Source organism: Pelodiscus sinensis, chromosome 27, assembly GCF_052426305.1.
Source record: "Pelodiscus sinensis isolate ZL-2025 chromosome 27, ASM5242630v1, whole genome shotgun sequence".
NCBI lineage: Eukaryota > Metazoa > Chordata > Testudines > Trionychidae > Pelodiscus > Pelodiscus sinensis.
Genome location: NC_143078.1, coordinates 17691525 through 17712556, shown reverse-complemented (window position 1 = coordinate 17712556; position 21032 = coordinate 17691525). Strand labels below are relative to the sequence as shown.

The window sequence follows — 21032 nt, the reverse complement described above, 5'->3', positions numbered from 1 at the left end:
GGCATGGGGCAGAGCGGGGCGAAGGGGGCGCTGACGTGGGGCAGGAGGTGCAGGGGGGCATGGCATTGGCAGGGCGGGGGAAGGGGTCACAGGATGCAGGCAGGGCGGGGGAATGGGGCACTGAGATGGGGCAGGAGGCATGGGCGGGGGAAGGAGCGCTGAGGTGGGGCAGGAGGTGCAGGGGGGCATGGCACTGGCAGGGCGGGGGAAGGGGTCACAGGATGCAGGCAGGGCGGGGGAATGGGGCACTGAGATGGGGCAGGAGGCATGGGCGGGGGAAGGAGCGCTGAGGTGGGGGGGCCATGGGCAGCACGAGGGGAGGGGGCACTGAGGTGGGTCGGGGGTGTGAGACATGGTCAGTGTGGGTCGGGGGTGTGAGAAGGGGGTGCTGAGGTGCGGCGGGGCAGTGGAAGGGGGCGGGGCAGCGGGAGGAGGGGGGCGCGGGCAGAGCAGAGGAGGGGGCGTTGAGGTGGGACAGTGGGAGGTGGCGCTGAGGGCGGGAGGGGGGCTCGGGAGGGGTGGGGGCACTGAGGTGGAGCAGAGTGAGGGATGGGGCGCTGAGGGGGAAGCGGGTGTGGACAGGGAGGGGGGCGCTGAGGTGGGGGGCAGGGGAGGAGGGGGGGCGCTGAGGTGGGGGGCAGGGCAGGGGAGGAGGGGGGCGCTGAGGGGAGGGGGGCGCTGAGGTGGAGCAGGGCGAGGCTGGGGGAGGGGACACTGAGCTTGGGAGGGGCGGGAGGTTCTGAGGTGGGCAGGGGGGTGGGAGCAGGGGGGGAACGAGGTGCTGAGAGGGGAGGGGGCGCGGAGGCGGAGCAGAGGGGGGCTCCGGAGGGGCGGGGGGAGCGCTGAGTTGGAGCGGGGTGAGGCCGGGGGAGGGGGCGCTGAGGTGGCCGGGGACTAAGGCAGGAGGCGCGGCCGTTGCAGGCGCGGGGGAGGCGTCGCGCGGCTCCTCGCGCCCGAGTCCCGGCCAATCAGCGGCCGCGGCAGCAGGAAGCCGGAAGCGCCGGTCGGAGGCTGAAGCGCGCGGGCCGCTGAGCCTGGCTGGGTGAGGGGGAAGGGGTTCGGGGCGGGGGCCCGGCGGGGGGGGCGCGGGCGGATTCCCGGGGCGCCCCCTTTGCTGAAAATCCAGGGGAAGCCCCCCCGGCCCAGCGGCCCCGTGTCGGAGCTTTGCGGGGCGCAGCCCCCCCCCGGGAGCGCGAGGGGAGGCCCGGGCAGGGGCTGGGCTGCAGTCTGAGGAGCAGAGTCTCCAGGCGGGTGTGGGGGAGGGGTGTCGCCCCGCGTGCTGCTATCGCGTGGGCGCCAAATGCTGGCAAGGGCGCTGGCGCTGCCCCCCACGATGCTCCACGGTCTCTACCAGGCTCGGGGCGGCCTCAGGCACGGGATGGGGTTTGCTTGTTTTCCCTTTGCTCAGGCAGAGTGAGAGCGTGTCCCGTGCAGGCCCTGATTCTCCGAACACTGAGGCACAAACATTCAGCACAAGCATTCACTGTAGGACGTAAGAGCAGCCAGACTGGGTCAGACCAAAGGTCCATCTAGCCCAGTACCCTGTCTGCCAACAAAGGCCAATACCAGATGCCCCAGAACAGTGGTCCCCAACATTTGGAGGTTGCTGGGCGCCCGGGGGCGGGGCCCCCCCATATCAGTGCGCCCAGGGGCGGGGCCACCTCCAAGCGCCGCGGGGCCGGAGCTCCCCCCCCCCTCCAAGCGCCGCGCCCCCGGGGCCGGAGCTCCCCCCCCCCTCCAAGCGCCGCGCCCCCGGGGCCGGAGCTCCCCCCCCCCTCCAAGCGCCGCGCGCCCGGGGCCGGAGCTCCCCCCCCCCCCCAAGCGCCGCGCCCCCGGGGCCGGAGCTCCCCCCCCCTCCAAGCGCCGCGCGCCCGGGGCCAGAGCTCCCCCCACCCCTCCAAGTGCCGCATGCCTGGGACCGGAGCTCCCCCCCTCAAAGCGCCGCGCGCCCGGGGCCGGCGCCTCCTCCAAGCGCCGCATGCCCAGAGCGCGGGCGGCCAATTCGCGGCGCTCCCGGGGCCGGCGCTCACTGTTCGCCATGCGCCCGGGGTCAGCTCCGGCACCATGCGTGCGCCACGTGCCCAGGGCCAGGCCAGCCCCGAGCACTTGGCGGGCGCACACAAATGCCCCTGCGGGCACCATGGCACCTGCAGGCACCGTGTTGGGGACCACTGCCCCAGAAGAAGGGAACACAACAGGTAATCATCACGTGATCCCTCTTCTGTCATCCATTTCCAGACAAACAAGAGGCTAGGGACACTATTCCTACCCATCCTGGCTAATAGCCATTGATGGACCTAACTTCCATGAATCTATCTCACTTTTTTTAAACCATGTTAAAGTCTTAGTCTTCAGAATATCCTCTGGCAGGGAGTTCCACAGGTTGATTGTGTGCTGAGTGAAGAAAAACTTCCTTTTGTTTATTTTAAACCTTCTGCCTATTAAATTCATATGGTGACCCCTTAGTTCTTATATTGTGGGAATAAGTCAATAACTTTTCCTTATTCACTTTTTCCATACCAGTCATGATTTTATAGACCTCTATCATATCCCCCTTTAGTCTCCTCTTTTCTAAGCTGAAAAATCCAAGTCTCTTTAATCTCTCTTCACATGGGACCCATTCCAAACCCCTCATCATTTTTGTTGCCCTTTTTGGAACCTTTTCCAATGCAAATACATATTTTTTTAGATGAGGCGACCACATCTGTATGCAATATTCAAGATGAGGGTGTACCATGGTTTTATAGAGAGGCAATAAGATATTTTCTGTCTTATTCTCTATCCCTTTTTTAATGTTTCCTAACATTCTATTTCTTTTTTTGACTGCTGCTGCACACCATGTAGATGTTTTCAGAGAACTATCCACAGTGACTCCAAGATCTCTCTCGAGTAGTTGTAGCTAAATTAGTCCCCATCATATTGTATGTATAATTAGGATTATTTTTTCCAATGTGTATTACTTTACATTTATCTACATTAAATTTCATTTGCCATTTTGTTGCCCAATCACTTAGTTTGTTGAGATCTTTTTGAAGCTCTTCACAGTCTGCTTTGGTCTTAGCTATCTTGAGGAGTTTGGAGCACTTTGAAGTCATTGGGACAGCTCCCATGCATAAAGTTGAGCAGATATTTAAATGTTTGCAGGATTGGGACCTTAGGGCATGATCCTGAATAGAGCCCCACAACCCAGCCAGAACCTACCAGTGTCTGGCTTAGGTCTGGTCATCTCTGATCACCTTACTGCCAGTGGACTTTGTGCATTGGCTACTGCATGCCCCATTTCTGCTGGCTACCTGTTCTCTGTGCTGTGTATGCTGCAGCGCCTGCATGCTGACAAGTCACAGCCCCTCTCATGCTGCAGGAACTTACCAAAGATGGCACCCAACATAGGGAGTGGGAAACCCCCACCAGACCAAACCTCAAGGAGGAGGCAGCACTTACACAAGTTCAGGGTGAAATGTTGGGAATGGTTTGCATCAGTCTGAAAACCACTTGACACTTTTAGGCTGTCCTCAGCTCAAATTCTATCCTGGTCTGGCTTTAAAATTAGGCCTGAGAATACCTGCACCTGCATTTCTTTAATCTCATACATAGGTTTTGCAGGATCACTAAGTAGCACAATGGGTCCCTGATTCTCATTGGAGCGCTGCCGTAAATAAGTACTTCTTTACTTATTACCATAAATAAATACTTAATAGTATAACAACAGTAACTCTAATGGCTTTCTGATTTAAAACAAATCCAGAAACAGAAGAAACGCTGTTATTTCTCAACACTTAGCCATAGAAGATGTAGAAGATTTATTTCCTATATGTGTAAAGCAACTAAGTAGAAGAGTTAGCCTGTCATTCGTATTTTATAAATCATGTTGCATTGATCAGAAGGTATGTAATGGATTGATATTTTAAGGCATCATTTATTTTTAAAACAATGTTAGGTGAAGTGTTTTATTTTCCAGCAGGAAACATAGTACAGTACTATTGACTTTCGCTGAAGAAATGTGAAAGGTTTTCAGTGGTGAAATGTGATTTGTAGGAGGCATCTTCAGTTATGCTCCGTAAGAGTAGCTACTCATATAGAGGGGGCTGGTCTTTTTTATATTGATGAACTTCTGCTACCTGGGAAAGAGACAAATTGCATTTACAGTAAAGATATCTGTCACGAGCTGCTGCATGGAATTGCTGTCAGCAAGTACAAAACAAATGCTCTGTTTCGCAAGTTCTTCGTGCACAGATCTTATTGAATTCATGGCAATTCTTGATGTGGAGGGTTCGCAAGCTTGAGCTCAGGAATTTCAGGAAATGATACAAAGAGCTATACAGGAGCTACAGAGAAACTCAATGACTCTTCACTCCATTTAGTACATTCCTTGCAGTTTCAGTTTCAAGGCAACTAGAGCAATCATAAAAGCTGAGCAAAGACAGTGTAATTTTCTGCAGATGCTCTGGCTCTTGCTTATTTTGTGAATCAGTGTAGCTGTGTACTAGCTGCTCTACACACTAGAAGAAAAGATACCTTTCTTAGAGCGCTTGCAATCTACAATCTACTCTTCCATGCTTCTGGATGTAGGGTGGTATTCATAAAGGTGCTTAGGTGGGATTTAGGCACTTAATATCGATGTGAATCCCACCCTGAATGTTTACTACTCAGGTGGGCTACTCATAAAAGTAGGAAATAATTACATCTTGTAGTAAACATTTGCCTGATGAGGCCATAGCTAAGCATGAGGAATGGAGAATGGAATAGGGGACGGTGGTGGGCACCCAGTGGCCCATTGGGGTTCTCTGTGGGGCCTGTGAGACATCTTGTTTACTGTTGTCCACATGCAGGGCTGCCAGATTCTGCTGGTTTCCATCCGTGTAGTTTTCTTCTAGTGCTATTACTGAAGGGACATGCACGTAAAGCCAGGGCCCGTGAAGTGAAGTGCGTGGTGATTGCACATAGCATTGCCTGTCAGAGCCAGGTGCTCCCTCTGCAGCCAATCACAGCGCTGCTGCGGTTCAGCTGGCACACCACCCACATTCTAGGTACACAAGTGCAGTTAGCAAAACTATCCTAGCCTGGGAAACCAGCTTGGTAACAACAATTTTGCAGCCTACTGAGATGAAGGAGGGGCACCATTGCTGTATGACAAGAAGCAGAGCAAACTGCCAGTACGGCATAGCATATATTCCATTCCTCATTTTTGTTAGTGTTTCTGATATTGCAGGAATGGAGAGTGGAAATGTCCTCTCTCTTAGTTAATTGCCAACTCTGGCAGGTGAGGAAACATTTTTAGATAACTTTTTTACGGACAGCCAGACTTTGAATTTGGTTGCTCAACAAGGAAATTGATTTGTTGAATATTTTTTTATTTTGGGGGAGGCTTCTCAGAAAAGGAGTTGCTGTTTAAAAATATATTTGTTTGTGTGTGTTTGTTCTGCCCTTTGCTCCCTCAAGGACATGCTGCTGAACTGGACTGTGGTTTTAAAACATCAGATGAGTTGTGTGGCTAGTCAGAGAATACATGTATAATGGGCTGCTGCGTACACTCGCCTCAGAGTGCTGCTGTCGTGGGCATACCAGAGTGAGCCAGAGGAGACATTTTATAACAGGGTGGACAAGCCAGGCTCCTCCTGCTGTGGGGTGGCAGTTGGAACTCAAGCAAGGCAGGAGCCTTGTTTATGATCTCAGTCTGAGACAGTCTGCACACCTGGGATTTTCATGTGCAGGAAGGCACACTCCTGGGCAGCATGTGATTCATCTTCCTCTCTCCAAATAGCTTTGGATTGCCCCACTCTAGTGGAGAAAAGAATTTTCTGAGCTCAGAATTAAGAGCTAATGGAAGACTCTGTATCCAGTGCTAGAGACTCTCACAGTTTGATGCGACTCTCTAATGCTAGAACTCTGGCAGTCCCAAATGGCTTATTTCCATACATCTTTCTACAGCTCATCTGCATTGTACAGTGCAGTCCTAAGCCATGACTAGGGCTCCTAAGCACGCTAATACAAATCATTTATAGTATCTTTGTCACAAGCTACATTCCTGCTAAGCTGCGTGGCTGTGCAGCTTCCCATTAAGTCCCACACAAGGACTCAGGGCTGCCTCTCCCCAAGTTCCAAAGCTTCCACAACTGGCGGGGGGGAGTGCCCCTTTTACCATCCCCAGCACGGGCTGGTGGGAAGCGACCAGCCCAGCAGGTCTGGCTCCTAGACGGGGGGACCACGGGCAGGAGCAGAGCATGTGGAGCGCCGTGGAGCCTCACGCTCCACTCCCAGAATACCTGCTGACTGCTTTTGGGGGCACAACACGGTGCCTCAGGACAGGCAGGCACCAGGCAGCATGCCTTAGTGCTGCTGCCAAGGTAAGGGCGAGCCCCAAGCTCCGGCCCCACTCTGAGGCCCCTCTAACCCGGAACCACCTCCTGCACTCCAGGCCCTTCCTCGTTGGCCTCACCCTGAAGCGACCCCCAGTCTAGAGCCTGTGTCTCCCTCCTGGACCCCAAACTTCTCATCCTCAGCTCTACCCCAGAGCCCTCATATTTCTGCACCCCAGTCCTCTGCCCCAGGCCTGAGCTGCCCTCACACTCAGAGCCCCTCAGCCCCACTCCCGCCACAAAGAATTTTGTTACGTACTTGGATATGGAAGCGATGTGTCCCACGCCACCTCCACACTGACGGACATGGCAGAACTCATTCCATGTTAAAAGGCTGAGCCTTGTGATGGATGGAGGAATGCATTTCCGACACATCTTGCTGTCAATCACAGCTTTGGGTGCCACTGCTGTGAAGAGTTTTCAGTTGCAGTGTGTGATTTGTAAGTGTCACAAACTTCCCACCTAAACTCCCTGGCCAGGAATAATTCGCCCTCACAAGCCATTTTGCCTCTCTCTTGTATTTGTGCTGAATGTTTCGCTGAGGTACCTGGCTGGTGCATAGAGTTGCTGTATGTGAATCATTTTCAAGGAAATGGAAAGGGAGAGTTGCTATGACAGGAAACTCACCACATTGCCAATACCCAGCAATGAGCTGGCCTTGGAATTCACTTGCAAGAACTTAAATGATAAAATCTTGACCATCCCCTCCCCCACACTGCTTATTGGTACCGAGGAAGTGGGCAGAGGGACACGGGGTGTGAGGAACAAAAGATGTGCCTGGTTAAAATAAGTGACTCTCCGAAGCGATGAGAGAAAAAAGCTTGGCCAGTGCAGACAGTCACCAACTGCCGTAGCATAGGCAGTGACCTTCGGTGAGCAGTATGCCTTGTGGGCCAGACGTCTCCCTTAGGTCAACCCATTTACAACTGCTGAGGAGCAGTCCTCAGACCCCGTTGCCTGCCAGTCCCCTTAGTCACCTCCGTGACTCACGGAGCCCAGGCTTACGTTCTCTAGCAGTCACAGATGCAGCAGAAGTGGGTGGGCTGCAGCTCACCGCTCTCAGGTTGCCTCCCTTTGCATCTGAATGACCTGGCTCTTTGGCCACGGCTGAATTGCGGGGAGGCGCGCTGTTCTGCAGAGAGGGGCATGGGGTGGGGGCTCTTGCAGCCTTGTTGTCTGACTGTGTTCAATGCCCCCGCAGGGATTTTTCACTGATGGCCATGGAGCTTTCTGCCAGCGAGCTCAGCATTTATGACAAGCTGTCGGACACCATTGACCTAGTGAGGCAGACTGGGCACCAGTGTGGGATGTCTGAGAAAGCCATTGAGAAGTTTGTCAAGCAGCTTTTGGAAAAAAACGAGCCCCCCCCGGGCCCTCCCCGCTACCCCTTCTTGCTGACTGTCTACAAGGTAAACCACCATTTTGACCTGCAGGGGTGGAAGATGCTGATACTTAAACCTACGTGCTTTTGGAATGTTTGCCTTTTATGGCTTGTATTTCCCCAGGGTTACAGTATAAAGGCACAGCAGCAAATTATCCCAATGGAAAGGAAAGACAGGAAGAGGCCAGTGTGGCTCCATCAGGAGCTCTCTAATGACCTAAAAATCAAAGAAGTATCCTACAAAAAGTGGGAGTGTGGACAAATGGCTATGGAAGAAAAGCACAAGCCCATAGGGACAAAATCAGAGAGGCTGTGGCGTAACATGAGGCAGTAAGAAGAGGTTCCACACATGTGAGAAGCAAGAGAAGGACAAAGGGAAGTGTAGGTTCTCTATTAGTGCATGACATCAAGAAGGCTGATAAGTTTAATACCTATTTTGCTTCAGTCTTTACTAAGAAGGTGAATTGTGATCAGATACTTTGCAAGTAATATTCACAACAGGGGGGAAGGAACAGGCAATTGAATACTTAGATACGTTGTACGTATTCAAGTTGTTAGGGCCTGATGAAATGTATCTGAGGATATTTATGGACTAGTTTAAGCAATCACAGAACCATTAGCCATTATCTTTGACAATCAGTGGGAGTTGGGTGAGGTCTAAGAGGCGTGAAGAAGGGAAAACACTGTTTTCATCTTTAAAAAGGGGAGCGAAAAGGACCCAGGGAATTATCACTTAGTCAGCATAACACCAATATAAGGAAAGATACTGGAATACACAATATCTTAATTGTAAACACCTAGAGCAGTGATGGGTGACACGCAGGCTGCATGTGGCCCATCGGGATTCTGTGTGTGGCCTGCGAAACATTGTATACTGTTGCCCACGCTCACGGTTGCTAGATTCTGCTGGTTTCCAACTGTCATTTTTTTCCTAATGATTTTACTAAAGTGACACACGTGTAAAGCCAGGGTATATGAAGTGAGGGGAGTGCTAATTGCACACAATACTAACTGAAAGCTGGGCACTCCCACTGCAGCCAATCAAAGCACGGCTACGGTTCAACCGGCACATGCCACAAATTCTATTTACGCCAGCTGAGTTAGTGAAACTACCCTGTCCTGGGAAACCGTCTTGATTCCGACAATCTTGCAGCCCACTGAGATGAAGGAGGCCGCTCATGCAGCCCACTCACTGACTGAGAGGCTGATAGCGTCCTGTGTAATAGCTAACATGGATTTATTAAGAACAACATAATTTCCACCTTTGACAGGGTTATTGGTCTAATGGGTAAGGGTTAAGGCTTTTGACTCAGATATGATTTTCTGGTAAACAGGGAAAATTGATCTAGATTAAATTACAATAAACTGGGTGCAAACTGGTTGAAAGACTGCATTCAAAGAGTAGTGATCAATGATTTGTTGTCAGTCTGTGGGAACGTATTTAGTGGGGTCTGCAGAGTCCTGTCTTTGGTCCAGAATTAGTCAGTATTTGCATACATGACCCGAATTAGGTTATGAGCTGGAGTAGAGAGCATCCTTATCAGACGTCTGGATGATGCAAACCTGAAAGCGCTGCAAGCTCATTACAAGCACATCTAAATAACGTTACATTGGAGAATCGGTGAAATTCAATAGAGACGAGTGCAAAGTACGTCACTGATTAAGGAAAAGTCAGATACTCAGCTACACAATGGAGAATGGCTGGCTAGGTGACAATACAGCTGAAAAGGATCTGGGAGTTACAGGGGATCACAAAGTGAATAGGAGTCAGGTGGGTGGTGCAGTTGTGTAAAAGGCTAGTATCTTGCAGTATAGTTACAGAGTACCATATGTAGGACACAAGGGATAATTGTCCTGTTCTACTTGACACTGCTGAAGCCTGATCTTGGAACCCTATGTCAAGGGGCAGAATCTAGAATTAAAGAAAGATGTGGACAATTGGAGAGAGTCTTTTGGAGAGCAACAAACATGCTAAAAAGTTTAGAAAACTGATTTACTTGAAAAGATTAAAAACTGGGTGTTTTTATTTTTGAGCAAAGAAGAGTGAGAGGGTGGATCCGACAACAGTCGTCAAATATGTCATAGGCTGTCAGTAAGAGGAAGGTCACCAATTGTTTGCCATATTTGCAGAAGGTAGAACAAGAAGTAATGGACTTCATCAGTAGCAAGGGGGCTTTAGGTTCGCCATTAGGAACTGTTTTCTAACTATAAGGATAGTTAATCTCTGAAATAGGATTTCAAGGGAGGTTGTGGAATCTCCTTCATTGGTGGTTGTAGATTAGACAAAAGTCTGATGCAGTGGTCAAGGTTACTTGGTCCTGCCTTGGTGCAGGGGGCTGGCCTACATGACCTTGTGTAGCCTCTTCCAACCTAACGTTTCTATGATTTTCTGGTGGAGTCTGTCTGATTTTGCTAGAACTAGCCATGTTCATAGCCCTGCATTCATTCTCCAGTGAGATTGAGGAAGAAGATGCGTTGACTGAGCTTTGGAACTGTCCTAGTAAGTCGATAGATGAGTGTGTAGGCAACTCCCTCTTCATAAAGAATGCAGCTGTGCCTCTGAGCTAATGAAGACTCATCACGCCAGCACTCTGAGTAGAAACGTGTGTTCCCTAGCCTGATTGCTATAGAGGAAGGCTGGTCTCGTGGTTAAAACTCAGGGTGGGGACTGAGGAGATCTGGGTTGTACTCCTGGCTCTGCCCCAATCTCCGCATTGACTTGCACCTGTATGCATCTGGTTCCCCATCTCTAAGATGGGGATGCATGCCTCGAGGATCTAATGCTGGGGGATGCTTTGAGATTCTTGGCCAGGAAGTGCCTAAGTAGGGTTTTTACTGGGGAGGGTGGAGGGTAGAGGAGACAGTGTCATCTAGGGGGTGGTGACGTATTTGCTACAATGATGGGACATTTCCGATGGGACTACAGGATATGCGGTTACTGTCCTCTTCAGCTCTCCCTTGGAGGGAAGGGGTCTGCCAAAGTGGTTCTTTGATGAGTTTTTAGGCAGCTGAGGAGCCCTCTTCTATAACTCGCTCGGAAGCATTTTATGCCAACAGAAGAAGTCCAGTTTTGTCATTCCTAAGACTACACAAATGCTGCGTAGTGAGACGGTGGCTGTTCCGATTTTATCCCTGGTTCTTCTGCCGACTCTCTGTAATTTCTTTGAGGCTTATTTTGACCATTTGCACTGGTGAAGTAACCTCCAGAGTGTTGTGAGGCTTGGTTGATGCTTGCAAAGCACTTTCAAATGCTTGTAGAAAAGGGGTTTCAAAATATCTGATGAAAGAGTAGGAGTCTAGAATTGTTCATGGAGATCTCTGGCCTTTCTGTGGGGGAATATCAGTACTTAAGTGTTTAAAAAGCAACCCTGTCTGCAGATGTTTAAACCCTAATTATCATCATTCACGTACAGCTCCAGTCAACAAAACTGAATGAGAAGTCTACACCTGTGTGACCAGTATTGCTGTCTGGCCTTTTCTGTCTGCCGTGGGCAGTCGACCTAGTTACACAACTTCAGCTATGCGAAGAGCAGCTGAAGTTGGCATACTTAAGAACGGTCAGACCAAAGGTCCATCCTGCCCAGGGCCCTGTCTGCCCACAGTGGCCAATGCCAGGTGCCCCAGAGGGAGGGATCACAATAGGGAATCCTCATGTGATCCCTTCCCTGTCACCCACCTCCAGAGAAACTTAGGTGAGTCAACACCTGAGGCTCTCCCATCAACTCCTCTTACTCCTCTCATTTTGGTGGAGTACCGGAACTGATGGGACAGCACCCGGAGGTTGATTTATTGCATCTATGCTAGAGGTGATCAGTCGATCTCCGCTTGATCGATTGCTTCCCATGGATCCAGCGGGTAGTGAAGATGCACACTAAGTGAGGTGTCTTGGCAGAAGTGAACCCCTCAGACCTGGGCGGAGAGATGTCTGCTTCTTGCCGTGTAATTAATCACATGCCTGTCTTCTCTCACAGGGCCTGCTTACCCTGGGGTTGATTTTGCTAACTGCATATTTCGTGATGCAGCCACATAGCTCTTCGCCACCTGAAACCACGCTCTCCAGGGCCCACGCCTGGGGCTTCCTCGTCGGTCACATCCGGCTGCTCTCTTTGCCCATTGCCAAGAAGTACATGCTGGAGAGTAAGAAAACAATTTCTTTGCTGTTGTGTGACATGTATCGAGGCAGGGAAGACCACCCTGTGTTGAATTGTAACGCCACACCCCAGCTGAGTGTTTGGCCTTCCATCAAACCAGTACCATTTTACAGTGGTGGTGCCAGTCTTGTTTCTGGCACCATATTTACACACAGTTTGTTTTATCAGTAGACAGAACATGAAGTTAGCCTGAATCAGATTCCCACAAGCAATTTCCAGGATATAAATCTGGACTAGGCTGTACCTTTTCTCTCTGTTTTTATATCAGTCCCTTCCTGTAGCTTCTCATCTAGTACAGAAGGCCCTGGCAGAGAAGTTTGCTTTCCTGCTCCCAGAATGAAAAACCAGTTAAGTGGCTCAGTCAGGTGCTCAGATTTTGCAGTGATAGAAGTACAGGAAGGGCCTTGAGAGGTAGATTTCCCTGTAAAAGCCGCCTCTTGGTTCTCGGGTAAGCAAGTGGAAGTAGCATTGTAAATCCTGGTGTTTATGAATAGAGGACTGAAACTCTAGCCTGCAATTCTGATCCCTTTAGTGTGTGCACCTAGAACGTCCAGGGAAGTCAATGAGTTCAATGCATAAGGCAGCTAAAGCACTGAATCCCTGAGTGGGCGTGCCAGTGTCACGGCGATGCACGCAGTGTAAATGCCTGAATAGACATAGTAGGAAGGGAAACGTGTGGGCTGACTTCTTGTTTCCATTCTAAGTCAGTTTTTACCAACCCCGTGGAGCTATAGGTGGGCAGTAGTGTAGGGTCCTGAGGCAGTATTGATGTATCCTTCCTCCAGGCTCCAGGAAGGTCAGTAACGTTTTCAGTTCTTCTAGCTGAGGCAGGAGCATGATAGTGATTATTTTGCAGCCCATAATAAAGCAAAGGCTCAAGGCCTTGCCCTGAGTTGATTTATATTTAGCTTATGTTTAGTCCATTGTGTCAGAGTTCTATTATTTGGCTTTGAACTTCCTGCATCAGCCGTCTGAAATGCCAGCCTGGTTCTGCCTTTTCTCTGAGTGTCTCTCTTTTCCGTCGGCACATATGTTGGGAGGGCCATGTGGGTGGGGCAGGGTGTGACGGCGCGTTGGGGGTCCCCCGTCTCCTGCACCCTGAAATGGCACAAACAGACTGCCCCAGCCGGTGGATTAGAGGAAGTTTATTGCCTCTCCAGGTTACAGCACAGCACAGATGTAGTCTGGTCACAGAGCTGGGCTAGGATGCCTCAGGCCCCCTTGAGATGGGGGAGACTGGGCCCCTAAACTCCAGCTCCCCTCCCTAGGCTGTCTCCTCCATGCTTCCAGCCAGCCACTAACCAACTCTCTTCCAGCCCTGCCCCCCAGCCAGGGCAGCATTCCACCTTCCTTTGTTCCTCTCCATGGGGGGTGTCTGGCCATACTGGTTTGCATAGTGACTCATCCTGTTTTGCTGGGTCGTGGTACCCACGGCAGCCAGTGGGGGTTACCCCAGAGCCAGCAGCATAGAAACCAGCCAGGTACCCCCACTACGTCACACAGGGTATCCCCCATTGTTTATTTCCTGGCTGGCATATCGGGATTTAGTGGACAAAAAAATCTTTCCGAGGTTGGGGAGAGGCCTCTGACTCCAAGCTGATACTGATAGCCTGCTTATCTAACTCTCCCTAAGTATACTTGCAAAAATGTCCTTGGTGCCGATACAATGGGTCTCAGCTTCTCTGCTGGAAAGAGGAACTCAGCAGATGGTTCTAGGCTTTTAATTTTTGTAGCATGAATGAGCTAATAAAATGCTGTAAACACTTTCAGATGCTGCAGTTTGTATGTACCCGGTTGTCTTGAGTGGGGAACGGTCAGCAAGGTTTCCTGGCACTGTGAGAAATATCCAGGAAAGAGGCAAAGGCCCAGTTCAGCTTCTGTTTTTCCTCTTTGAGTGTGGAGGGAGCTGGATCTGCCTGGGGCAAACGGTAGGAGGTGGGAAGGTATCCAAAGGGAGTAGGGAAAGCCCGGGACTGATAAACTGGGAGAAGGAACTGTTACAATGTTTCAAGTCCCATAACTTTGCATGGATCTCAGATGTATTCTAGGTGCGCAGATGTGAGGGGGAGAAGATGAAGGAGTCGCAGATCACCCTCCCAGGCTTTGCTGATCACGTTCTGTGGGGCCGTTCATTTTGGTGGGTGTGGTACCTGTAGCATGCAGATTCGAGCTCTGCAAGGCAGGTGTAGTGTCTCTGCCCATTTCCGGAAGAGGTATATCATCTCATTGGCGCCGTCCCTTCGGAGAGGAATCTGTCTCCAGGGTGGCTGATGTGGCATATGCAAGCAAGGCTGTTACCCGCACAAATGTCTTTATCCCTTCCACACTGTAGGGACACACAGCTTTACCCAGTTCCTAGGGCTCAAGGTGCAACTCTGTGAATTTACACACCCACCCTCACCCAATTCCTAGGGCTCAGGGTGTAACAACCCGCGGGTTGGCAGGATCTTTAGCCACTGAAAGAGCCTCACACAGTAATGTCCTTATCCTCTATGTATTGACAATTCCCAAACTAGCAGAATGCACATGCTAAGCGCACAGTGTCATGCTCACCAATCCTGATAAAGGCAGGCAGGCTTCCCCTGGTGGCCAGGCAATATCAGTCTCTCTGGTCTTAGGCTGTATCTCAGAAGTGAGTTCTTCTTTCCAGGTCTTCTCCCTCTTCCTGGTCCTCTTCCAGCCTTTCCTTCCTTCTGTTACTCCTGATGATCTTCCCCCTTCTCCTTCTTGAACCCCAGTTTATATCATGAAACCTGAGTCTTGCTTAGCTAGACCGTAACCAATTACTTTAGTATAATTTTACTAACCAATCATAACAAAATTACCTAACCAATCATACCCCACCACCTTAATTGATTTACACCTAGCAAAATTAATTATCCAGCAGACAGAAACAGTTACAAACCAGACAGAGATCACACAGTCAAACAACAGGAAAGTGTAGTGACAATGCTCATAGGATGAGGATTCCACAACATCCTCTATGGATAAGCAGCTTCTTGCCAGACAGAATGGTGTTACGCACAAATTTCTTTAGCCATCTTGAGATCTGTTTCTTTCTCTGGTGACAGTGGGGGAACGATCAGGGCAAAGTCCCCTCCTCACAACCTGGTGTAACACTTTGTAATACAATTTAGATGGAACTGTGAGGATGTGACTCCAGGCCTTACGGGAATGGCTGCTACTCTTCAGTCTGGCTGCAGAAGGCGGCTTTGGTTCAGGCCTAGCACAGCCTTCCAGCATGGCTACAGAAAAGCCAGAGTGTTACAAGGCTGGAGGTCAGAGGTTTTGGAGTGCTGCAGTGTCATTGGGGCCACATAAGAACTAGTGCAGAGACACCGAAACAAGGGAGAGTTTGGGAGGTAAAGAAGGAATTGAGGCAGTAGCTTGTGTCCGTGTCCGACTGGGGGGGGAGTCCACCCTTAGCCGATCAGTGCTGCAGACCATTCCAGCCTGGCAAAAGGGAAAATCCAGCTGATTTGCCCTCCCAGTGGTTCTGTTGGAAGTGTAGTTCCCAGCTTGCTTAGTCACTGCTGCTACGGTTTCCACACAGGACAGAAGATAAATGGGAGGGAAGGCTGCACCTGGACAATTAAAACACTTTAATGACTATGGTTTGACCAAGAGGAAACCAGCTTAAGTGCCTAAATGTTCTGCCAGTGAGCTCTGTGGAAGAGCCAAGTGTCTGGAATGAGTCTGAGAGTTCAGTGGGGCCTCTCTTAACTCGCTCTCCATGCGCCCCACTTGACTTGGGAACAGCTCAGAGGGCCATCAGGAGAGGAAATAGCGGCCGCAAGTATTAGAAGGCACTGAGGGAGAGGAGTCAGTAGCGTGTGTAATTTGGACCAGTGAGACTGGAGATGGGAAACAGGCTGAATGTCAGGAGTATTACATTCAGATCGACAGACTGGAATAGCCCCCCTGCCAAGCAAAAGAACTGACGCCATGGTCATTTAAAAATGGGTAACATGCTAGAACATGCATTGCAAGGACCTTGCCTGGCCAAGGAGGAAGGAAAGTGGCATAGTTAATCTGGGTTCAAACCTGGCTATGCCGTCTCCCTTTGTGACCTTGGGCAAGTCACTTATCTTTCTGGGTCTCAGTTTTCCCACACCGCTCTCTCCTGGCTGCGCTCCACTTCACTATGGGAGTGGGAAGGAGAGCGCCTCAGACCCTCTGCTCCCCGCCACCGTGGGGAAACGGGGTGCAGCAGGCTAGTTGGGCAGCGCAGGCTGCCGGCTTGTTCCGGCTCCCGCCGCTGCAGTGAATGTGGCAGGGAGTTGCCCTGGACCTGCACCCCACTAAGGAGGTCCCTGTCTGGAGATGCTTGGTGTTTCTGAAAATCAGGCCCAAGACGCTGGACAGGCAAAACCTGGAACACGTAAGCTCAGAGGCTGCAGGTGGAAACGTTAGCCCATGTGACTCGCAGCAGACAACAGGGGAGTACGGGTTTGAGGTGAGATTAGAATGTGGGGGTTCCTGGATCCTTTCCTCAGATCACCTAGATCAGGGGTCTGAAAAGGTGTTAGAATAGATGGAGTGGAACCAATCCGGCACTAGCCTGGCCCCACCAGAATGTAACTGAAGTGTAGTTGTACATTACACAGCTCCCCTGAGGTGCATTTGAGAGCTAAGTGGTGAGAGATCAGAGGGAGTGGTTACCTAGCCCTGAACAGCAGGGAGAAAGTAGAACAGTAATCTTTGTCTTTTGGCTGGCCACCTTCAGTTTCTCTTGGGGCTTCTTTGGCTCCTATCCAGGTTCCAGCTTCTCTGTGCACTTCACCCTTCCCAGAGCAGCCTTTGCTGTGCTGGCCACACACACGTCTGTCTGGCTCCGATTAGCATTTGAGCACCTCTCAATCTTTAACGTATTTATCCTCACAGCTCTCTGTGAGCTAGGACAGTGCTGCGCTTGACCCATTTTACAGATGGAAGACTGAGGCGTCGAGGGTATATTAGTACTACAGGGTTACAGCTGCATCACGGCCCTATAGTGTAGAGTTGTAGACAATTGACGCAGCAACAAAAGGGGATTTTCTGTGAATTTGTCCCCTTTGAGAGGCAGTAACTAAACTGTAGGGATGTTAAAATGGTTAATCGCTAGCACTTAACTGGTTAACGGTTGAACCTAGGGAGTGCCATTGAGTCTGACCGCAGGGTCCCACCAGCTAGCCCATCAGCCCCTCCAGCATGCCTGGCCACTGGCAAAGTTCACCAGCAAGGGTTGGTTAACTAGTAAGCCTCATGCTTACTGGGCATAGGTGTGTGCAGCACATTTCATTAGGGTGTGCACCCAAAGAATTTTTTTAAAATGCACTTTGATCCCCCCCATTAGCCACACCCCTGACCCCTGTTAACCACACCCCTGGCCCCCGTTAGCCACGCCCCTGGAGGTAACCCTCTCTGGGCAAGATAGGCACATGACCAGAAGTAAAAGGTGTCGTGTGACCCCCGACCCAAGGATTTTTCCCACCATCCTCCTACCAATAGGGATTAGTTTGGTCCCCTCCAAACTCCCCCCCCCCCCCCATGCAACTATCCTGTAATTGAATTAATCCAATGTATGTGACATTAATATGGGGGTGGAGAGGCTGGGCGGGGGGGGGGGGAGGGAACTGTTCCCTCTAAGAGTTTCCTCCCATGAGCAGAATGAATTTTGTGTTGTGCACCAGTACTGAGTTCATGTGGCTTGTTCGGTGTGCCATTGTAGCACCCAAGTTATTAATAAATATCTACCTTTCCCTTCTGCTGCCATGTCTCCTCCCCTTGCTCCATCAGCTCCCCTGGTGCCTGCTGCCCCCCAACCCCTCACCCTCCTCTGCTGTCCTGACTCCTGCCCTTCTCACTGCCCTCAGCCTTCCTGAAACCTGCCCCCCTCCGCCAGCCTCTCTCTCCCCCTTGCCCACTCCTCCAAGAGCCCCACTCTGATCACGTGAGCTACCCCTCCTCATCGCTTCGTCTTAACACCTCCCTCGCCTCTCTCCTCTGGTGCTGGTCCCTTCCCTGCAGGTGTCTGCCCTTCTGCTTCACCCCCAGAATCCCCTGGCACCTGCACCTTCTCTTACCCCTGCACCCTCCTGGTGCCTTCCCCTTCCCTCACTGCCCCTGCCCCCTTTGCCCTTTTTCCCCTGATGCCCATCCCCTCACCTCCCTCTGCCCCCATTCTCCTCATGCCCCTGTGCCCTCAGACATGACTTGCTCCAACCCCACCTTCCTCATGCCCACCCCTTCTGTCAAGCCTTCTCCCAGCACCTCCCCCTCCAATCCCCAGGGCCCTTCCCCTCTCCTCTCCCAGCATCACCCTGTCTCCCCTCCCACTGACACCTCCCCTCCTGCCCTTTTCCTCATTGTCTCCACTTCCCCCCTAGCATTTGTGTCTCCTCTACCCTGTCCCTTTGGTGCCTTCCCCTTTCTTCCCCCACTTCCCTCCCCCTCCGTACAAGCCCCATCCCCTTTCTTCCTCCCCCACTGCAAAAGTCCCTTCCTCTCCCACCCCTTCCTCTTATTCCGCCCCCTCCCCCTTTACCTTCAGCTTCTGCCTTACAGCTGCAGGGCTGGAGTCAGAGCCAGCCCAAGCTGCAGGGCTGGGCGGGGGCGCCCCCGCGGCACTGCGCGGTGCTGCAGAGTGGGGCGCCGCGCGGTGCTGCAGGGCGGGGCGGGGACACCCCCAGGGCGCCGCGCAGTGCTGCAGGGCGGGGCGGGGACACCCCCAGGGCGCTGCGCAGTGCTGCAGGGCGGGGCGGGGACACCCCCAGGGCGCCGCGCAGTGCTGCAGGGCGGGGCGGGGACACCCCCAGGGCGCTGCGCAGTGCTGCAGGGCGGGGCGGGGCGGGGACACCCCCAGGGCGCCGCGCAGTGCTGCAGGGCGGGGCGGGGACACCCCCAGGGCGCCGCGCAGTGCTGCAGGGCGGGGCGGGGACACCCCAGGGCGCTGCGCAGTGCTGCAGGGCGGGGCGGGGACACCCCCAGGGCGCTGCGCAGTGCTGCAGGGCGGGGCGGGGACACCCCCAGGGTGCTGCGCAGTGCTGCAGGGCTGGGTGGGGGCGCTCCTGGGCACCTCAGGGGTGCTGTGCGGTGCTGCAGTGCTGGGCGGGGGCGCTCCCAGGCGCCTCAAGGGCACTGCACCTTGCTGCAGTGCTGGGCGGGGGCGCCTCAGGGGCACCGCGCCAGGTGGGGCCCAGGGCTCAAAAATGGCTCGGGCTAGCCGGCCCGAGACATTAGGGTGTGCCTGGGCACACCCGGCACACCCCGTGCGCACGCCTATGTTACTGGGGACTAGTTTAACATCCCTACTAGATTGGTGGTGCCATATGACAAAACAACCTTGTGATGATTACACTTAGGCTTTGGACAGCTTAACTGTGTCTCCTAAGGGGCTTGAATTTTTCTGCTGGAACAGGAAGCAAACCTCTCCTTAGCTCCCGTGCCCCAGGTGAATGTGCTGGCCCCCAGCCCAGCCCTCCTTGCCATCAACCACAGGCCTTGCTGTGAAATAGATCATTTCCATTTCGCTTCTAGCAGAAACCACTTCTTCCTCGTGGGGCACTTGGCTGCGCTACGCCCCAGGGCTCTCTCCGAACCCTCTTGCTGCTGCAAGCCTGGCTGAGCTTCATTGTAAACAACCGTTTAATAATGTGACCTGAGACGTAACAGCAGACACATGTGTTGGCTCATGTTTGAAAAAAGGAAAAGTCAGTCTGGCTCTGCAGCAAAGGGCGGTTGTAGAGTCTTTGTATTTTCCAGCTTTACTTTGGCCCTCATTCAAGCCATGGGATTGTTTATTTGAAATTGCTGATGGTAAACGAACTCCTCGTCATTGCGGGATTGTAGAATGCAGAAAACTTGCTGGTTTTGCATTTGGGAGTCTCCAGTATCTCTCCCCTTCCTCCTCCCTTCTCCCCTCTTCTGGACTCGAATGCTTGTTAGGAGAGGTTTTGGGGGGAAGCACGGATGGGCTGGAGCTTCGTGTGTGTGTTGTGGTGCTTGGGTGGAAGCGGTGAGGGAATTGCAAAGTGGTGGTTTTGACGCCATGTGCGGTTTGTGCTGGGAGTTGGAGTTGTGGTGCTGTCTTGCAGGGCATCTGTGGAGGTGCCGGGTGGAGCAGATTTCTTAGGGTCTTTCAGCCAGCCAGAACTGTTGCCCTTCAGCTAGCAGATTGGTTGCTGTAGATTTGCCGTTTTTTCCAATCACTTGTTTACACCCTCAGATAAAGCTGGAGATAGCCATCCCGACCCAGCTGAGAGGGGAAATGCTATTCCATCCCGCTCTCTCGCCTGACCAGCCACTCGCCAATGGGTGAAATGCTTGACTTTGCCCGAGGAGGCATCGCCCTGTGGGACTCAGAACAAAGTGTAGGCTGGTTTGTGAGCTGTGACAGCAGCTGAGATACACGCACATTACCCAGAGGCAGGGGTGAGGCTTGTTAGCACTGGGCAAGATCCATCTCTTTCTGCTGGATCTCTACACAGGGGGTGGGGTCCATGCAGGAGCCTCCTAGGTGCTACCACTATATAAACCAGAGGAGAGTCAGGCCCCCCAGACCCTGGCACATGCAGTGGGGAATGAGAACAGCGCTCATGCACCTCTGAGAGGCGAGGCCCCCTCAAACTCCTGTTCACACGCAGGGGGCAGGGGACCACCAGGTCCCGGTGCATGCACACAAGGCAAGAATGAGAGGCTGACCGCCATCTCTGCCCTTGTCCTCCTTTAGGTCCTCTGGTTCCCTTCCCAGTGTCCCTTCTCTGGCCCCTCCTGCCCATCCCCAGAATCCCCCTCCTCTCATTAGTTTTACAAAATAGATCCCCACACCCCCATGAGAAAACCCCTCCCAGCCAGCTCTTAGCAATGTGACTTTCCCACCCTTCCCTGATTTCTGACCAAGATGAGGCCGGGCCTGGCGCTGGCTGGGTCCGATCTTTGGCACCAAAGGCTTACTACTCAGCCCTTCAAGCCGTCCCACTCCAGTGACAGCTCCAGGTCCTGCCTGCACATGCTCAGTGGTCTGTGTGGTGCTCGACCCTCGCTCCCGAGCCCAGCGGAAGAGCCAAACTCTTGCCAATAGCATTCGGAATTGGGCACCATATGCCCTTGGGCAGCCCTCGAGGGAGCAAGACCCTTGTGCCAGGATCAGCCCCGTGGTCTGAG

The 21032-nt window shown here is 52.4% G+C and overlaps 1 protein-coding gene across 2 annotated transcripts in view; it reads left to right on the top strand.

Annotated features, from left to right (window-relative positions):
- The first annotated feature begins 887 nt into the window (after window positions 1–887).
- C27H6orf89 (chromosome 27 C6orf89 homolog) overlaps window positions 888–21032 on the top strand; it is a 31335-nt gene continuing 11190 nt past the window's right edge. The window contains exons 1-3 of one of the 2 annotated variants that reach the window (XM_075909932.2): window positions 888–1042; window positions 7558–7765; window positions 11709–11874. In XM_075909932.2, coding sequence (XP_075766047.1) covers window positions 7571–7765; window positions 11709–11874 — 361 coding nt within the window. In that variant the 5' untranslated portion in view covers window positions 888–1042; window positions 7558–7570. Of the gene's footprint in view, window positions 1043–1890; window positions 6797–7557; window positions 7766–11708; window positions 11875–21032 lie in introns of those variants that run through there. The other variant, XM_025185743.3, reaches the window with a different exon arrangement.